At 41.1% G+C, this 20,134-nt stretch overlaps 1 protein-coding gene across 3 annotated transcripts in view; it reads left to right on the top strand.

The window, feature by feature from the left end:
• cadm1b (cell adhesion molecule 1b) overlaps nt 1-20,134 on the top strand; it is a 165,875-nt gene that overhangs the window by 116,024 nt on the left and 29,717 nt on the right. For all 3 annotated transcript variants that reach the window (XM_040009224.1, XM_040009225.1, XM_040009223.1), the window contains 2 exons: nt 7,180-7,332; nt 10,222-10,359. In XM_040009224.1, coding sequence (XP_039865158.1) covers nt 7,180-7,332; nt 10,222-10,359 — 291 coding nt within the window. The remainder of the gene's footprint in view (nt 1-7,179; nt 7,333-10,221; nt 10,360-20,134) is intronic.

Here is a 20,134-nt window from a genome sequence, read left to right as displayed (position 1 = left end):
GTGGAAACAACAGGGGAACAAGAGACAGCTGAACTAAACCTAGATAAGAACAGAACAGAGTAAAACATAGTATAAAACAAATGGGGAGACCAAAACCACAAGTAGCCAAAAACAAACAAACAATACTACTAGATATCAAAACCAAAGCAAACAATAATCAAACACAGAACAAAGCAATTTGAAAAAACGGAACTTTACTCAAAAGTCTTCCGACTCAAAGACACGCGGTCATGATAATAATATGACCCTGTGATAATAGTCCAGGATACGGTGCTCCCACTTCCTGGAATAATCTGCAGAAGGAGCTGAAATTGTCAGAAATGGTTACCTTGGGGGAGTTTAAGTCAAATTTTAGAAGAACAAGAGAATACCTCTTTTAGTCAGTGCGACTGTTTTTAATGTCGCTCTTAATGACCTGATATCGTATATTGTTTTTCACATGTTTGTGTGGAAAATTGCATTTGTTTTAAATTGTTATGTCATTATGTGGCGTATGCGTGTTTGGCTTTTGCTGATTTTTACCTGGATAAATAAAGGAATAATAATAATAACACATATGTTAAATGGCCTGCATTTGTATAGCACTTTTCTAGTCCCTAAGGACCCCAAAGCGCTTCATACTACATTCAGTCATTCACCCACTGGCGATGGCAAGCTACATTGTAGCCACAGCTGCCCTGGGGCGCACTGACAAAGGCGAGGCTGCCGGACACTGGCGCCACCGGGCCCTCTGACCACCACCAGTAGGCAGACATGGGGTTAGTATCTTGCCCAAGGATATTTGGCATGCAGCCAGGAGGCAGCCTGGGATCGAACCACCGACCTTCTGATTAGTGGCTGACCTGCTCTGCCACCTGAGCTACAGCCACCCCCTATTCAATTTATCCTAATCGTGTTAATAATAAGCAAACTAAGGTTATAATAATGCCTCTTCTTCCAGAAGACTATGGTGCAAGAATCTGTCAGGGTATCATTTAATCTGCAATGTGTGTATTAGTTTCCATGTTAAATACCCACTTTCAAACTTCAACAACAAAAACTGTAACCTATTAAGAATTTTTTCCTCACTGTCAAGTGGAATAATTTATAATCTATTGCAAAAAAACCCCAAAAAATTCTATTGAAAGTTACAAAATTTACCTCCACTTGTCATGGGCTGGGTCTGTGACCCAGTGTTTGAGTTCTTATATATTTTGGTATTCATTTGTGCCCTAGTTTAGTTAATCTAGTTAATTTCGAGGTTGCTGTTTAGTCCTTTGTTTCTTAGTTGTTTATGTCATCTCCTCCTGTATTCAGTCTCCCTGGTCCGTGCGTCTACCTGTCATGTGTCATCTCTGTGTGGTTATGTTCAGTTCAGGTCACGTCTAATCCCCATGTTTCCTGTTTTACTTTGAAAGTCTGTGTCTAATGTCAGTGTATGTAGTTTCACTTTCCCTGTCCTGTCATTAGGTTCATGTGTATCAGCTGTTCCCCCTCATGTGTTTCCACTTCCCTTGATCATCCCTTATGTGTATTTAGTCTTTGTGTTTCATTCAGTCTGTGTCGCGTCGTCTGTGTTCCCGCCCTCCATGTTTTCACGGCCAGTCTTTGCAGTCATCGTCATAGTTCTCCGAGTCTCCATAATTTATCACAGTATTGGTTTCCCAGTTAAGTTATAGTTTAGTCACGGTATTTCTGCTTTGTTTGAACTCTGTGTCATCAGCCATAATAAAGGCTCGCTTTCAGTTTAAGTTCACTCCCGTCTACTCACATGTGTTCGCACCTGGGTCCACCACACACACCACCGCACGGCCTGTGTCCACAGACCGTGACACCACTTAAGCAGAGCCGAGATGTTTAGCTGTCTTTCTTTAATGTTACTCAGATGTGACAGCCTGAAATGATCCTGTGCATTTCTCACCGATATTTTATTTTTTAGTCAATTGTCAAAGAACACAATAAACAGAGTAATCATAACCAGCCTATTCCTGCAGCATAGTGGAACATCATATTTCTCCTCATTAGCTTGTCCACAACATCTCGTCCACACTCTCGTCTAGACTTTTTGCTTATTTTGCTTATTTTGTGCGATTGTTGCACGTAAAGAGCTGCAACAATTGTCAACACATCCCGTTCAAAGGAATTGTCCTGTGTTTGGCATTACCGTGAAGATATCAGATATCACTAGAACATCAGCTCCAGCTTTTTGTCAGATTTTCTGTGCAAACATGATTCCATCTGTCCTTGACTTTCTGGCTCTTTTACACAAGTCATTAGGCTAAGAATACTGCAAGATTGATATGAGATAATTAACAATGCTACCATAATGGGAATACTTTTGTGTCCTTGTCACTGTTCGATTTTACGATAATCTCTTAGATTAGGATATTGAACATTATGATTATGCATGAGCATATGGGCTACTTCTACTCCGAACTGAGTTTTTGTCTCTGCTTTTTTTTTTTAAAACTTGTTTATATCTGGGATCTGAGCCAAGATTCAAGGTGAACGAGGAACACCCTTCATTTCGGTCTATATTGCATCCCAGCTGTTTCACAAGTCTAGGTAGTGAGACGTGTGTTCCATTTTCTCACTAGCGAAGAGCATCGGGGGAGTTTGAGTACACATCTTTGTCATATTTGTACAAAATGCCTAAAGCTGTCTCACAATATGGCAGAGAAGAATGGACTGTAAAATAGCAAAGATCATGTTGTGCTCTACACCTAAAAAAATATTTATTTTGACACCAAAGAGCAGATAGAAAAGCAACAGTGAATAATTCACTGTTACATCACAGAGACAATGAAATTTAGATCAGCACTGCTAAGGAAATCTTTCCATGATGTTAAGACAACATTTTCCTCTTCGTGCTTTGTCGAGGCGCTCCAAGCGGGCCTATAAACGTGGCATTTTCTCCGCCTAACTCAATGCAGTGCCGCCTTCAATTACAAAAAACAAGCAGTTTTGTTTATCCACGATTAGATCTGAGTATATGTTTGGCTGGAGTGTTTCTGGTCCGCCGCTGCATATTTGTGCTTCTGGTAATGGGGTTTAGTGAACCCCATAGCAGCGCTATTCTAGGCTCTGTTCCTAAAGGACTGCTGGTTCTGCTGGGACCCCCCTCGGCCAGTGGCATTGTTACCTGTCAACGGGGCCGCCTGACACAGTGGCAGATCTTTGTATACAAGGAAGTAAACAGCAGTGACACAGAGACACACCAGGAGCCAGAACAGTGGCTACAAGCAAAGCGGCAGCCACAGAAACACAGATACGCACAGAAATACCAAAACGATAACAGCTTTACAGTACCAGTGAAGGCCATATAAACAAATTTCTGCTGCAGCAAATAAAGATGAATTATGTCACAGGTAGAAGCGGAGCGAGTCTTGTTAGGGTGAGCCATTTATTGTGCCAGATACATGCGAAATGACATGCAATTTGGCAGACTTGTCATCTGAAATGGGAAAAATGAGCCTTTATCAGCGAAGGTGGACCTCTTTGGATGGTGATGCAATTGAACACCATTATTTATTCACTGCATCTTCTCAGGAGTTGTCTGACTTTGTGTTACAAAGGTTTAAAATGATACTGCTGAAAGGCTTTTGTTTCAACGTCGGACCTGGTAGGTTTAGAGCTTCTGGAAACTGGTTGCTGTTACAGTTATAAGGCTGTTATAAAGACTTTTTTTTTTTAATACAAATAAAGTGAGAGCGTCAACCCAATGTGACAGTGTGAAAGGGTTCATTCATAGTTAGGCGTGTGCAGGGAATTACCAGCCAAAACTGCGTCTTTCCTAGACTTTATTGAGCTTTACAACAAGTTTCAGCTAATAGCTGGGTTTCATTTGACGTAGACGTGACGTCGACGTAAAGCGCGAAATTTGACTGGAGGGCGGAAGTGAAAAAGATCAGCGCAAAATCACAGACAGACAGTACGCAAAATGCCTTTGTCCTGTTGTGTTTACGGATGCTCCAGTAGGTCGACCCGAGAAACTGATAAACTGTATTTTAGGGTACCAAAAATAGCCCAACGAAGAGGAGAAAAATGGAAAATTCTAACCGAAAAACGTAGGAAAAATGGATTTTAAATTTACGTTTACAGTCGGGAGGAGCAGAGTCTGCCAATGCCCGTGTCTGCAGCGACCACTTCGTCAGAGGTAATGTTATGTTTGCAAACGAACTTATTAGCATTATGTTGTCGTTAAATTCTCGTTTACTTAGTGCTTTTAAGTTAGTAGTCTAATATTGACTTGATTGGGACTATAGGCTGCCCAAGTGCTTTGGATGACGAAGAGTCGGAGGACTGGGCTCCGACGGTCAATCTCGGCTACGAACGAAAACCCAGATCGGAATCAGTTCTCAAACGAGATAAAAGAATGAAGCTTAATTAAGCTTGCAATTACCCAAGTCTTCAGAGGTGTCTCGTTAGACCTCTGAGAATGGTTTACCTTGAAACAAACAACTGTCACTCTAACGAAGTCCTAAGGATTTGGCATGTTTGTTGACGTTAAAGCCGCTAACGCTAACTGTTAGCATGTTTAAGATAAAGCAATATAAGAACAAACACTCACCCTTGCAAACACCAAACTGTATCCATCACGGAGACGTTTTGTTCCAAGGTTGTGGACCCACCCGCTGACAAAAAAATTGTACGCCTCCAGACTCTTGAAAGCTTTCATTTGCTGCCTAGTGTAGTAAGAAGTCTGGAGGACCAAGTAGTTGGTGATATCCACAGCGTCGATAGTAGGCAAATCCTTTACTTCTGTGGTGTATTCGGACATTTTCAAAGAATACGGATCACGTCCGATATATTTTTTAACTATCTGTTTATATCTCTCCCGAGAAACGGGGTCTAAAGTTGCACAATAGCTGCTCTCCTGACTCTCCACAGTGTCCTCCATGTTTACTTCCGCCCTCCACTCAAAAATCGCGCTGCCTCCGCACGTCATCAGAACCACGTGACTGCAACTAGCAACAACTTTACCACCTTGTTTCACTTTCATCAATCTTCACGCATCAGTAAAAAGCTTAGGAGTTGGCAGAGATCTAAACCCAAGCTGCAATAGACTAAGCGCTGGATTTACAAGATTCTGATGCCTAGAAACTCAGTGCAAATGCCATATCACTGCTTTGTCGTAACAAGTACGCCGGTTATAGCAGTACTTCTTTACGACATGAAGAATTGTGGCTGATTGAAATATATTTGACTTTAATATGCAAAAGCTCAGCCAATCTACTTCATAAGTATGCGGTGGGGACCTGGCACCATAAGCGAGCGTTTTGATTTAAATGTTCCTAAATTGTGATTGGAGCACAGAAATATGAGACATCCCCCTTTTCCGCTTCAGCCCTACTTGTAATGTACAGGCACAAATACTAAATTACTGATATAAAATATACCACAAGTGTTCTAAATTTGACAGGAAATAAATGTGTATTCATGAAGGACTTCATAAGTAGGATACTGTGAAGCATCGGATCATCGGAGCATTTAGAGAAAGTCCAGATGTCACTCTCTTTCTAAGTGTTCAAGGACCATAACTTAAGGCCCATTCTAACTAAATGTGTCTTACAGATTGACACAAGTAATGTGATTCCAAAACTGTTTATAAATTGCACTTTGATTATGAAAGGCTTTCCAAGAAAAGTACAAAAAGTACACAGATCATATATATGTATTCTTACCAATTTTTTGATTCATTAAACAGTTCTGGCTGCTGGTTGGTGGACCTAGTACTGTTGTGCACAACAAATGTGATTACAGCTCTCAGTTTTAATTAGCTCATCACCATTTCAAAGCACCAGAGAAAGGATGTCCAATCCTTGAATTTGACTTTCTGACTTCCTGATGAGAGCAGTCTCATTGGCTGCTGTGATTATTGATTTACTTGTGAGTTTACATGATGAACAATGGACTGTTTGTTGCTATTTTTTGCCAAAATTGTAAGACAATTAACTAATTATCTTTCTTTTAAGCTCTTTGAGTTGGAATATGCTCTACTTTTATATTAATAAGCATGATCATGATCTTAGACTGGATAACATTTTAATGTGAGATCTTTTTTTTTCATAAAGCCATCATATTTCCTGATATTTAATAGGCTAATGAATGTAATCATTAGACATATTTTGGTGAAAATATGCACATTCGAATAAACAGCAGACACTGTGCATCATCCACGCTCTTATGTAAGCAGTGAGCCAGTTATGAAACAGCTTTGTGTAAACTGCCATCAGCATCTCACAAGTGAAGGGTTTCCCTCCCTAGCAGGTGCTCGGATTCTCAAAGTGCATCAGTGTCATTGTTTCCCTTTGAGGAGAGACTTCCAAAGAGCTCTCAAATTATATCAGGGAATGAGGTTTCATGTTGACACTGCCCCGAGACCTTGGGTAATGATCATGATGCTAAGTGTAAAGCCTGATGGGAATAATAAACTCCCTGCGCTTTAAGGGGGCTGAATTGAGTTCGTTAGCTCGACAGATGCAGAGAGGGCTTGATAAAGAAGGCAGGTCAAAACATCAAAAGGGCTCCCAATCAAATCAACCAAAGCTGTTTATGTAAAAGAGTGCTCTGGGATGAGGGCTGACCTAAATGAAACGCAGTGGGTAAAACTCAGAGATGGCTAACCTAGTTTGATGACATTAAAAGAAATTTCAGCCAGTCTATACAGGCATTAGTATACATATTCTTGTCTACTTTTGATTTAGAGTTTGAGGCATCCGAGCCTCTCTTCTTGCACACAGTGATTTAATTCATTATGTATGTTTGAATGCCTCTCCTTTTTCTGGAATATGTGAGTTTGATGCATCCATCCATGACCAGCCGCAGCCCATTTTAAGAGTTCCTAGCTTGTTAGGAGTCTTCATGAGCACTCTTCACACTTTCCTTTCTTTGCGAGTGCTCTTTGGACTGTAAAGCTACTTTATAAATCAACTTGTATGAATCATTTTGAAACTCACTTTTCTTTTACTCAATTAAGGAGAAAGCCCACAAAAGAGCAGCACTCTGCCCACCACATTCTCTCCTCAGTCTCATTTTCTACTGTCTCTTTTGTCTTTCTCCGTCCTCTCTCTCGTTCTCACCACTCTCCACCACTTCCCATTTCCCCCACCCGTCCCCCTTCTTTCTCACCCCATGTCCCGTGTTTGTGTCCCTGTACTCTGTATCCTCACTGTCTCTGTCTCACATGTATCCCCACAGCTCTCAAGGACAGCCGGTTCCAGCTGGTGAATTTCTCTGACAACGAACTGCGGGTGTCTCTGTCCAATGTGTCACTCTCCGATGAGGGACGCTATGTGTGCCAGCTCTACACAGATCCTCCTCAGGAAGCCTACGCAGACATCACTGTCCTAGGTAGGTGTGAGGACACATGTGTGAACCTCACGCGCACACAGTCTTTTGTTTTATTTTGCTCCATTATAGACGGTGAATGTGAAATAATAGTAATCTTTGATCCTGTTATCTTTAGCAACTGAAACAAAATGTCAGCCAATTAGGCTCTCGCAGTGCTCAACAGCATAACGAAAAGGAGCAGATGCTGAAACTGATGGCTCAGACCGCGTTGGTTTTGGCAGCTGTGTTGACTATGTGAATCCCGGTGAATGTTGACTTGGCTGCTCCAAATGATTCCCTATTGAGAGTCAGCTGTGCCACACTTTGATGCTTTGGAGTGAAATTACTCTAGTTAAGCTTTATTATACATGCAGACATCCTGGGGGATTGAAAGGAATTAAAAGCACTTTAAAGTAATTACTCTAGTTGTACAATTGAAACCTAGCTGCAGTATTTCTGAACTAAGGGTTGCATTGAAGAGTCCTTGAAATAAGCACCCTGCTGACTTTTTTCTTTCAAGTAACTGAAGTTCAGCAAGTTTGCTGTGATGAGTAATACAAGGGATGAGGGAGAACTGTTCTCCATCCTCTTTTTACACCCATAGGTTCTAATCACATATGCTTGTTTAACATTAGCTTAAAAGAAATGCAAGGAGATAGATTCGTGACTCATGCTAGCTGAAGGTGTTAATGAATGCATCACAAACTCCTTTTACTCACCTAATAAAAAAAACAACAACCGTAATTGAGGTAATGTGGTTTGTTGGTCCGCCACTTGTTTGATGGATTGTCACGACACTGTGCAGATTATCACGCAACTCATATCAGCTACTTAAGCCCCTCTTGGGATGAATAAAATAAAAATGTGAGTCATATGACCTCTTGTGTTGGCACCTGCAGTGATTAAAATAAGCACACGTCCGTTCATTTAGACAGGTATGATACGAACAACTGCAAAAGCATCTGAAATGCAGACAAGCTGTTACAAATTAAAATATATTTTAGTCTGTAACAGCTTGTCTATTCTAGTAGCATCTAAATAAAACTATATTTCTCATGTGAGTTGGTAGAAATCGTCAAAGTTATCAAATATACAAACTAGTATCAGGCTTCCATTTTCCAGATGGTTTAACAAAACTTTAAATAAGTGATAATTATATGATTTAAAAATATGAACCAGTTCACTATATCAGCATGAAATAATGATGTGTCACAACCTCACAGCAGAACAAACAAAAAAGATTTTTTTTGTTTTCAGTTGTTTTCTACTCTCCATAAGGTTGACATTCTAAATTAAAGCTTTGCTTGGATTGTGCATGCTTTCAAACGAGAACATGGAAAAGATTGGATCTCCTTAGACAATAACAGAACACTGCTTAATGTTAGCCTGTAGTTTATCCTTGCCACATTCACACAAGTTTCTTTTCTTTTTTATGAGAAAATAGAGTATTTCTGTTATTGCGTCCCCAAAAATCTGCGAAAAGACTAGATATCTGTCATAGCTGGTGAGGCAACATCATTTTCAACCTCTCACACTAACAGCTACTTTAAACTACTGTGGTGAGTCTTTTAAGTGCCTACTACGATGCCGTTGCTAGCATTCATGCTTGTGCATGCTGTTAATTGCCTTGTGGTGCACCTATGCAGTGCTAGCCACAATAGAAACAAACAAAATCCTGGCTCTTTTTTCCTTCTTGGATCCCCTTTATTTGCAGTAGTGTCTTTTTTTTTGTTTGGTATATATGTCGCTCAAGTTATTCCACTTCTTTGTATAATCGTGTCCATCTCCTTCCAAGAATTCGCTTCCTTATATTGAATCTATAATTATTATTCCTCATACTGAAGACACAATACTTGTAGTTTTGCCTCTGTACACCACCACAGTGGAGTGTAATTTCAACAATACGTGATTGAAGTGCAGACTTACAGGTTTAATTCAAGAAAAAATGTAAATTATTGGTCTAATTGACTGGCAAGTAGTCTCATGGCCATGTGAGGCCTATTCCCTTGTTATTTTATGACAAATACAGCAGACCTGCTGTCATTTATTGCTGTCATTAATGTAATTTTAAATATGAGAAATGTTAATGCCATTATTAGGCAGTAAACAATCAAAGTCCACAATTCGGAGATGCATTCATGAATGGAAATGCAGAGAGTTTAGAAGGTGAAAACCACTAATTACACTCAAGAGCACAAAGGTCAGGTTAGATCTTTGGACAAATGAAATACCAGAATGATGGGAAAAGGATGAAACCTGTTAGACATAGTGGGGGCAGCATTGTGATGATGCGACTGCTGATAGAAGAGATTCAACCAAATGCTGCAGACTGATCAGTACAAATGACCCAAAGCGTACTGCAAAAGCAACCCAAGAGTTTCTTAAGGTAAAGAAATGGGATATTGTTCAATGGCCAAATCAGTCACATGATCTGAGCTCAACAGAGCATGCTTTTCCATTATTTGATACAAAGGTGGCTGCAGTAAAGGGGTAGCGGAGCATCTCAAGGGGGAAACAACACTTTGTGATGTCCGTGGGTTCTAAAAGTTTTTCCATCCAAGTACAAAGAGTCTTTATGTTTATATTGATTTTGAAAATGGGGAACTGTGTATAACCAGTTTGTTAAGTTTGTGTGCTTCCATCACATATTGACTGATTAATTTATTGTGATGGTGCACAGATGCAAAACTACAAAAAATGTATCATCGTCCCAACTGTTATGGAGAGCACTGTAAATCAGTAAAAGCTGAAACTTATGTATTCACTGACGATCAATATGAACAGGTAGCTTACTAATAGTGAGGAATAGTGACTTTACCCAGTATTTAAGTATTTGAAACTTTATTGTAAAGTTTTAATAGATTTTTGTCTGTGTGTCTATGTGCTGCCTCTGCCATTGTTCTGGGTCAGTCCCGCCAGGCAGCCCAATCATCGAGAGCCGCGAGGACGTGGTCAGCGAGGGGAACGAGACGGAGCTCACCTGCACAGCCATTGGCGGCAAGCCAGCCGCCTACATCAGATGGATGAAAGGGGAGGAAGAACTGACAGGTCAGTAGAATAACAGCCTCACCCAGTTTGCTTCACATGCTCCAGGCACTTCTTCTGTGAATAAAACGGAATTCTACTCCAAAACATTAATGTGTGTTGTACTGATTATGTTGACTGACACATATAAGAAGATAATCCAGTCTGGCATACACAGCTGCAGAAAGACAGTGCTTGCTTTCTTTCTTTTTTTTTTTCTTGTGTGTAACCCCCCTCCCACCCGTCCTTCAGCCTGAGCTGCCTGCTCAGCTCCACTGTGTAATCAACAAACTATGCAACCGCAACTGCAAGACCTGCAATTCGGGCCTGTGTTATTTTTCTCATAAATTTTCGAAAACATTTGCCTTAAAGGCATTTTCATACTGTAATTTTCATTTCACAGATCCAAGTTCAGATTTAAAATTGCTTAAATATTTACTGGTTACACTCCGTCTCCTGATGGAATATGTTTTCTAAAGCTACTAAACTCTACATCTTTGTATTTTCTTTAAACCATCCATACATAGCAAACATGGTTATTTGCACATTTCTCCTCCATGCATTTTCCGCCTAAGGCCGGCTGTAGGCTGCTCAGAAACAGGGATGTAATGTGGAGTGGTGAGAAAGCCTTATTACCTCTCTGTTATGATTAGGGGGTCATCAATTATTCATGATATACTTATTATACAACTAGGGAGATATTCGTTTTAGTCATATCATATTTACACAGAGTGGATGTCTCTGAGCTTGTTGTCAAATTATATATGTATTAGAATGGAGAGGATTCATTTGGCTTGTTGAGAGATGAAATATTTAGACAAGAGTGAATCTGAAGCTAAATGCCATCTGTGCCTCCAGTGTTCCCTACAGGAGTCGAAGTCAATTTCTGTTTATGAGTTGTTGAGTGTTGTGTAAGGAAAGAAGAGACAACAGGATGGTTAGATCAGTGAAATGCCCCTGACATGCTGAGCAGGGCTAATCCATAGTGGCAGTGGATACATAAAGAAAGCCAGAAAGTCACGTCCTCCTGTACCCAAGGAAACACAAATCACTTCTCATTATGGACGTGCTAAACAATTCATTAGCTCCCGCTCAGATTGAGATTCAGATGCACACATCTCAGTGGTTTTATAGAATCTCTCTGATCATGTTTGTCTTACGTATGTATGTGGGCAAGACAGTCGTGCCGGTAATAAAGAAATCCTTGGCCTAATTTACACACTCTTTCAAATTGGCCGAATTGCTTCTGCAACCATTTATCATGCTGGCAGGTACGGGACTGATGGGCTGTGGCCTGCGAGAGACTCAGCACACAAAATGCTTGTTAACATAAATGACATCTGCAGTGTTATTTCAAATGTAGTGGAGCCGAGTGCTCGTCTGCTGAGTACAGGAAGAGATCTGTTCTCTTGGACAGCTGCATTTAATGTTTTAATGCTTTTTTTTTTTTTTTTTCAAATTTACAGGCGATCATGTGACGCCACACGCGGAAGATTTAAGAGGAGCTTTGAAAAGCAGCAGGCTTTGCATTTTATAATGAATTTGAAATATTCCATTTATTGAAAACACACTAAAAACTCAAAAGCTGAACTTTCAAATTCAACTTTGAAAGATTTTGAATTAATATACAGTTTAAAAAATCATTTTGAAAAATTTGAATATCTTAACTGATAAAATAAAACGTTATTAATTTTTTTGCCCTTGTTTTTAATTTGAAGCACTTGAGCTGGTTTATTTTTGACTTTTGGAACTTATATGAGCAACTATTCCAAAGTCAAGGTTTACCTTTTTTTTTGGTATGTAATGCTATTCTGTCCACTTTTGTTACTGAACATCTTGGCATCTAAATAACAAAAAATTACATTCGACAATATTACATCAATATTACATCAAAAGAGCTGCTTTTAAAATGTTTTAATAAATTCCCAATACAGGTCAAATAATCTATTTTTCACTGCTTGTAAGCTCGAGTACATTTCAGTATCACCGTAATGACGTATAGCTACCGCAATGCTTTCTATATATGTCAACACCTGCTTTGTCCTTTGAGCTATCAAAGATCTTTTAACCACTTATCTTGCTTATCTTGTGGCAAATTGGCACCATTAAATTTCCACCAAATTAATTATTATCTGTTCCTTATTGTGCCCTGTGGTGGCCTCAGAGACCTGCCCAGGGCATACCCTGTCAGCTGGGATCGGCTCCAGACCCTGAATTGGATAAGCAGTTAAGGAAATGGATTGATGGATGTTCTTTATTGTAATGGATGCAGAAACAAGAGTAATTTAAAAACCTGGCAATTCTCAGACAGGTTCTGGAGTAATGAGCAGTGTCTTTCTGTTTCTGATTTCTAAGCAAATTTATGGATGTTTATTTACGGTGACATCTGAGATAATGATATCCTTGGTAACTGTAAGTCACACTGAATCTTAAAATATGTGTTGTGTCTCAGAGTATCAATTTTGACAAATTGTAGCAATTGAACACCGAGGGTTTAAAGCATTTTAATCACTTCTTTGTGCTTTGCGTCACAGGAGCCCCGACTGCTTACTGTACAAGTTAAGTCACTCACAGTGTATTTTCCTTACATCTCCAGGGTCCCCAGCGTAACTCGCCTTATCTTATATCGAGTGAACGGAGCAAGCTAAAAATCTTTATCATTTTCATTTTCTCTGCATTGCTAATCGAAATACCTCTAGCAGTTTACTGTCTAAGCCTCGCCGAAAGAGCTTGATCACTGGTGGCTCTGCAGTGTGTTGGCAGGCAGAAGACCCGGGTTAGAAACTGACTGAAAGAAAATGTCACCCTGAGAAGCGGTTATGCTTGATTGCACTGGGATTGATCAGTGCTCGATGCTCACAAGAGCGTTTGATTTGACATCTCTGCTGCAACTCTCAAATCTCCTCTGCATTCAGATTTGAGTCCTTCCATGACCTGATCCACGGTTGTTTTCCTCATCTGGGTCTTGGATGACACTGGTAATTGACAAGCGTTGGTTGGCCTGTACATCGTTAATAACTCTGTATGAGTTGTCAAGATGCGGTGCAGAACTTTGTTTCCCCATGATTTTCTACTGGTTTTCGTTTTAAAAGAATTTAATAAGAAGACTCGAAACAAAGCAGAACTGATCGTAGAAGTCAAATTAAAGACGCTTTTCTTCATGAAAATGCCAAGACAAGGGTAAGTGGTGCTATTTTCCTGACCTTGAAAAGTGTTGCCTGTCCCTTTGGTATTTTGTACTGTCAAATGAAAGACACAACACCATGGGACTTTCAGGCAGACACAGTTACACAAGGCGGATTGGGGCTAATTTGGCAGAAAGTCCTCTTGACATTGCACAGAGACAGCTCTTCTTCTTTTTTTTAAGGCGGAGAGGTTGTTACGTACCACAAAAAAGCAGAAGAAAATAAAATGACATAAAAACACATTTGTTTTTACTTGAATCATCAGTTACATCAGCCAATAACTGGATTTTCAGTAGTTCTACAAAAAAACTCACACATATCGTACCTCTTCTATCACAACTATTCACATAGGATTCACATCTGCTTCATAAGCTAACTACTGTTGGAGCAAACATCAAGCTAGCTCATTACCTTTAGCGTTTCTGACAGAACTAATTGCAAAAGCTGTTTTTAATAATAAATTCAACGATTAAATCAAGATTCAAGGCAAGGCAACCAAGGCATAAAAAGCAGGTGTCACGAGGGTGTCAGATTCATTTCTGTTGTTAGGTTGACAAAAAAAGTTGAACTGCTTATCTTAGAATAAAAAAAATACAGAAACACTGCCTTTATCACACTAAGAGTGTCAGTCACAGAGTCAAATGGTAATTTTACCTGACATGTATAATGTAGAGACACAGCTTCACCTGAAATGACGTTCAAAAAGCTTAAAAAATTCTGATACAACACACAAGATTTCTCTAAAAAGCAGTGTGCCATATGATTTAAGAGCTGGGTTTATGTTAGTTGACATAAGTGGCCAATAATGCAAAGATTTAAAACTGCTGTCCTCTCTCCAGGCGCTCACGCTCAATGTGTCTCAGACTAAAGTGGCATTCCTGTAGTCGGCCTGTGGCCCCACATGCCCACCTCTGGGTCAGAGCCCATTTGCTCGATCACATAAAGTGAACAGCATTGGCAGTGGTGTTTTAATATAATTCATTCTATTATTTTCTAAAAATTTCTATAAAATCACATCAATCAATTCATCAAATTATGTCATCACTCTACAAGTTTTTGCTATCCAGCTGATTATTTCCCACAAAATGCAATTAGCCTAAAATGATTATAAAAAATTAGATGGGCACCAATTACAACTTAATTTGATTAGTTCATTATTTTATGTGTGATACTCCATAGATTTGCCACGATTTCACGTATTTATTGATCATTTAATCTCTTTATAAAGAAAAACTGTACTGTGCGAAGCTTAGTCATTTCTTTATATTTTGCTGCCAGACCTTGTTGTAATTCTTTTAAGTGTCTTTGAACAACAGTTCTCCAGAATTTCTGAAGGCATTTCAGTTTTTCTTTAGGCACTGGCTGCCTGTTCCAGTCATTTTTAGTCCAGTCCAATTTTCAGAGCAATTTTTTTTTTCTTTTTCTTTTTTTGTGTCCCGTTTGGATCTTTAGCCATCAGAATTGTTGTCTTAAGGCCAAGAAAGATGCCAAGCGGATTTATTTTACCAAGTGGATCATCATGGCCTTGCCATATTGGTCCATTTGATTGACCTTTATTATAATTATGAATTTATTTTATTTTCAGTTGCTACAAACGGGATAGACATGACTGGGGGATAGGACAGGGAGAGAGAATGAAAGAAAGAGAGGGAGAGAAAGAAAACCAAAGGGGAGAAGAGACGGTGAGAAGGGGGGGAAGAAAGAAAAAAAACAAAACAAACAAAACACCTGGATCACCTGTATGGAGAAAAAAAACAGAAGAGAAAGCAAACAACAAAGAGCAACATAATAAAAAAAACAGCACCATCACAATAAACTAGCTAGCAGTAGATAACAGTAGATACTAAATAATAAACGATATTGTGCAGCACGCAAGATAGACAGCGCACAATGTGCTTTGAGGCAGCAGCCAAGAAAGGTGTAGTCCGCGTCTGTGAACACCCGTGTGTACACCTGTGTGCATACCTGTGTGGATCAGCATGCTTGTATTCCAAAGGTTTCTCCATGTAACGATCTGCTAGGGAGTGTGGGGAGCCACAGCCCCGTCCACCAGGGTATGAAGCAGGTATGGAGGAGATCCAGGCCCCAGATATCCAGAGGCCCCAGAGTACAAGGACCCGAGGAGGACCACCAAAGGGGGAGGAACCGTGCCACCCTCCTGGGAAGAGCTGAGTAGAGCCCCAAACGAGAGGTCACCCCGCAGCTACGGTGCAGAGGTCAGAGGGGGTTGCAGTGGCGTGCCCGCGGGCTCTGCCAGCAGCCAGCTGTGCCAGAGAGGACCGAGCTTCAGGCCCAGAGGCCAGAGGCCTGAGGGCATCCCACCCCCCGGAAGGGGCCCAGCCAGGCCACAGGCGCCCGGCCCCGCCAATCGGCCACCAGGAGTGAGCCGGTACATACATGAGCGCCCAGCCCCAGACGACAAGGACCACCAACACACCAACGTCTGAGGGCATCAGCCACCGGCAGGGAGTGTGGTGAGGGGAGATAGGCCTCCGTACTTTAGAGGGCCTGAGATGTGCCCAGAGAGGTTGAGTCTAAGACCCAACCTGACATATAGACACAGACGAACAGGCGCACGCGGACACAAACGTGCATTCCCACCCCATATGCACAACCAAATACTCAGCACTCACCTAACGTGTAGACAGACACAAATAGACACTGCACAGACAGTCGCACTCCCCAAACATACTCTATATCCCAGGTCCAGGTACCCCCGCCCCCAGAGGGGCAAGCCGCACCTAGACCCAGGAGATGTAACCCTTCTCTCTGGGGTGGAGGCAAGAGGACCACCTCCTTATCTGCAGTAGCAGGGAGGCCCCGCATCCCAGACCCCAGTTTGACGGCCAGCACCTCCTCCCAGCCCCCCAGCCCTGACGGCTAACAGAACCGGGGTGAGTGAAGACCTCAAACCTCCCTACGCCCGCTCATATGTAGTGTTGCTGTGTGCTGTTCTAAAGTGCATTTAAAACTCAGGAGAGCATGGTACTAGCTTCCTCTCAGAGAGCAGCACGGCTCTTCCCGAAAACCCTTAGTGTCTAAATGCATTTAAAATTGAGGGTAGGGCACCAGCGCCAGAGGTGGGTTGGAGTACACCGACCATCCTCTGGATGCTGTAAAACGTGCCCACCCCCAAGGCCCTATATGTATGTGTTATGTGAGAGTGTGAGTAATGTGGATGTCTAGAAAGGGACAGAGGGGGAGTGCCTCCCCTGCACCCTGGTGACATACTTGCACCCCAAGCCCTGCGTGTGTGGGTGGGTGTGGTAGAGCGGGAATAGGGAGGCAGCTGAGGATGGGGAGGGAAGAAAGGGAGCGGCAAGCGGCCCCTCCCTGGGGCCAGCTCCCCCTGCTGACCCCAGTAGGCACCCCCACACTCTGGAACCCACCAGGGCAAGGGGGCCCAGGCCCATCCGGACCGGGGCCCGCAGCAGCAGCACCGCCCAGCCCCACAGAGTCCGGGGCAGCCCACCCGACTCCACCCCAGAGAAAACTGCACCCACCCCATCATCCAATCATCTCCCAAACTACACAGGACAATAGACACCCAGGTTGAGTTCATTCTCCACCTCTCCTATGTCTCTCCCCCCATCTGCAGAGTGAGCTCCTGTAGAGAGGAGACCACCTGCAAAGATATAACAACCTCCCCACCAGTTAGAGGGCCCCCTAGTTGGGCCGATGCACCTGCACTGGGGCTGAGCCCCCCTGCACCCACCCGCCCACTGCTTCTATTATTTTCTAAAAATTTCTATAAAATCACATCAATCAATTCATCAAATTATGTCATCACTCTACAAGTTTTTGCTATCCAGCTGATTATTTCCCACAAAATGCAATTAGCCTAAAATGATTATAAAAAATTAGATGGGCACCAATTACAACTTAATTTGATTAGTTCATTATTTTATGTGTGATACTCCATAGATTTGCCACGATTTCACGTATTTATTGATCATTTAATCTCTTTATAAAGAAAAACTGTACTGTGCGAAGCTTAGTCATTTCTTTATATTTTGCTGCCAGACCTTGTTGTAATTCTTTTAAGTGTCTTTGAACAACAGTTCTCCAGAATTTCTGAAGGCATTTCAGTTTTTCTTTAGGCACTGGCTGCCTGTTCCAGTCATTTTTAGTCCAGTCCAATTTTCAGAGCAATTTTTTTATTATTTATTAAGCGGTTTAACGCTGACCTATAAATCATTCAATAAATAATTTAATAAAAAAGCCTCCTAACTCAAGGGATGACGTGTGTTGCATCTGCACATAACAGGCAACTTAGCAAAGAATCAATATTAAATTGTATCTTTAAGTACTTTACTAGCAGCCTGTTACAAAACCGCATCATTTGTTCCCATTTCTTTAGTTCGATCTATGACAAATGCCAAAGATAACACAGTTTGACAGGCATAAAATAGATGTTTGCATTCCCAAAGAACTATTAACTAAAAATACTTTGCAGATGTTATGCACTTGTGCAGTGTGTCATTAAAACATTGAGGAAACTGGATAAGTGGTGGACAAATAAGTGTCAGTCTTACAGCAGATGGATAGTATCTAAAGGGCATACCCTTAAGAAATGGGACAAATTCCAGCAAAGATCTGAAACACAGCCTGAGAGCATCATCTGATCCATCTAATGTTCACTGAAGCCTCATCAGAAATGGTCTCAGTGGAAGGGTGGCTATCAAAACTAAAAGGCTAAGGTATCCCAAATTACACAAGAATTGGACTGAAAATCGGTGGCAACAGTTCATATGGAGTGATCAATTCAAAAATGAAAAGTTTGGTTGAAATCACTGTCAACATGCATGGTGGAGGTCAGGAAAGAGGTACAATAGTCACTGTCTTACAGCCATCTGGAGGTTTTTAGGCTTTGGAGCTGCATTAAAGCCAGTGGTAAACAGATCTTGTTAAAATTGATGGAATTATGAGCATGGAAAATCAAATTGTAAACCACCATGAAATATCCTCTGGAATGTGTCTGATTGGCAATGACTTCATTTTTCAGCATGACAATGATTCTAAAAACACTGCCAATGCAGTAAAAGCATACCCGGATAGAAAAACACACAGTGGCCTCTCCAAAGCCTGGACCTCAACATCAGTGAAGCAGTGTGGGATCATCTTGACAGACATGAGAGCAAAAGACAGCCAAAATCCAAAGAAGAGCTTTGAATGTCCTTCAAGAAGTCTGGAGAACTATTCCTAAGGATTACTTAAAGAAATTACAAGAACGCCCGCCTAAGAGAGTTCATGCTGTGCTGTAGAATGAAAGTGATCATGCCAAATATTGACTTTCATACTTGTCAGAATTGTGGAAAGTCTGTTTTTTGCCTTATATGCTGTATTTGCATTTATGTTTGTGCATTTTCAAGTTCTTACAAAATATAAAGAAATAAGGGGTTGGCTAAGGCTTTTACATTGTATTTAAAGAATTCCAACCATATATTTAATTTATGGTGTCAAATCCTGAAACATTTTCATCAAGTTTTCTTTACACTGTTCAATTATGAAACCTGGTAAGACTGTTATTCATCAGTCTTAAATGTTGGTAGCCTGTGAGATCTGTGAGAGCCTGTGTCTGCTACTGGCCAAGTTGAATTTTTCCACCAAGGCACCAGAGTGCCAGAATTTAAAAACAAAATAAAACAAAATCTCACAGTGTGACTGTTGCTACGACCCATGGCCACACACCAACCATTCACAATACGACATGGTGTGACACAGGATACACCAGCCAATTTTGTAAGTGAGTTTTGAATGAAGCTTGAAAACACACACACGCAAACTCTCACACATAGAGACACACTTTTCTTTGGCCAGGACAAGGTTGTCATGTTTTTAAAGCATCTTCTCTCATACTGTATGCACCTTTCTATTTACGATTTGACATGCCTCAAATTGATATTGTACACCCTGTCAGAGATTGCAAACCAACATTTTATTCGACACAAACATAACGTAAACTGCCGTGATTGTTGTTATCGCACGCTCTAAATGCTTCACTGTGATTTTATGAGGCAATTAGTGCGACTGGCCGAGAGAAAAATGGCTAATCACCGCATCTCTTCAGTTTACACTCCACTTCACCCAACTCTTTGGCGCGCAGGGCGCTGCTCCTGGCAGGTGTGCTTGGAAATGCCCTCATTGACCTTGTGATTGTATGGTGACAATACAGCTCTTAATTGACTTTTTTTTTGCTCTTATTTGGAAAGGAACAAGTACCCACTGATCACAGGACTCAACTTTAACTAAAGATGTTTGGGATAAACTCATTTACTGCTGTTGTGGTGCTTTTTCGAGTGAAGTTAAATGGCATAATTAAGCTGGAGTAGGCACCATGCTTTTGGCATCACTGGACCAAAAACCCACTAAAACCCTGCAGCATATTGTAATTCAAGTGGTCTGCAAGGGAATGAGACTCCTGCACCTCCTCTTGGCTCTGATATCAGGTTCTAATCAGATGTCTTTTAAGACCAGATCAGTTGAGTGGTCTAAAATAGAGTGAGCATGTCCACATGGAAGCTGAGATGTAGTAGTACACATGATTAATCAAAGAACCTTCACCTTTACCCACTGCAGGGCACAAACACATGCTGCAACACTTTTACGCATTT

This window comes from Simochromis diagramma, unplaced genomic scaffold, assembly GCF_900408965.1.
Source record: "Simochromis diagramma unplaced genomic scaffold, fSimDia1.1 OVJJ01000344.1, whole genome shotgun sequence".
Taxonomy (NCBI): domain Eukaryota; kingdom Metazoa; phylum Chordata; class Actinopteri; order Cichliformes; family Cichlidae; genus Simochromis; species Simochromis diagramma.
This window is presented reverse-complemented; position numbering and strand designations above follow the sequence as displayed.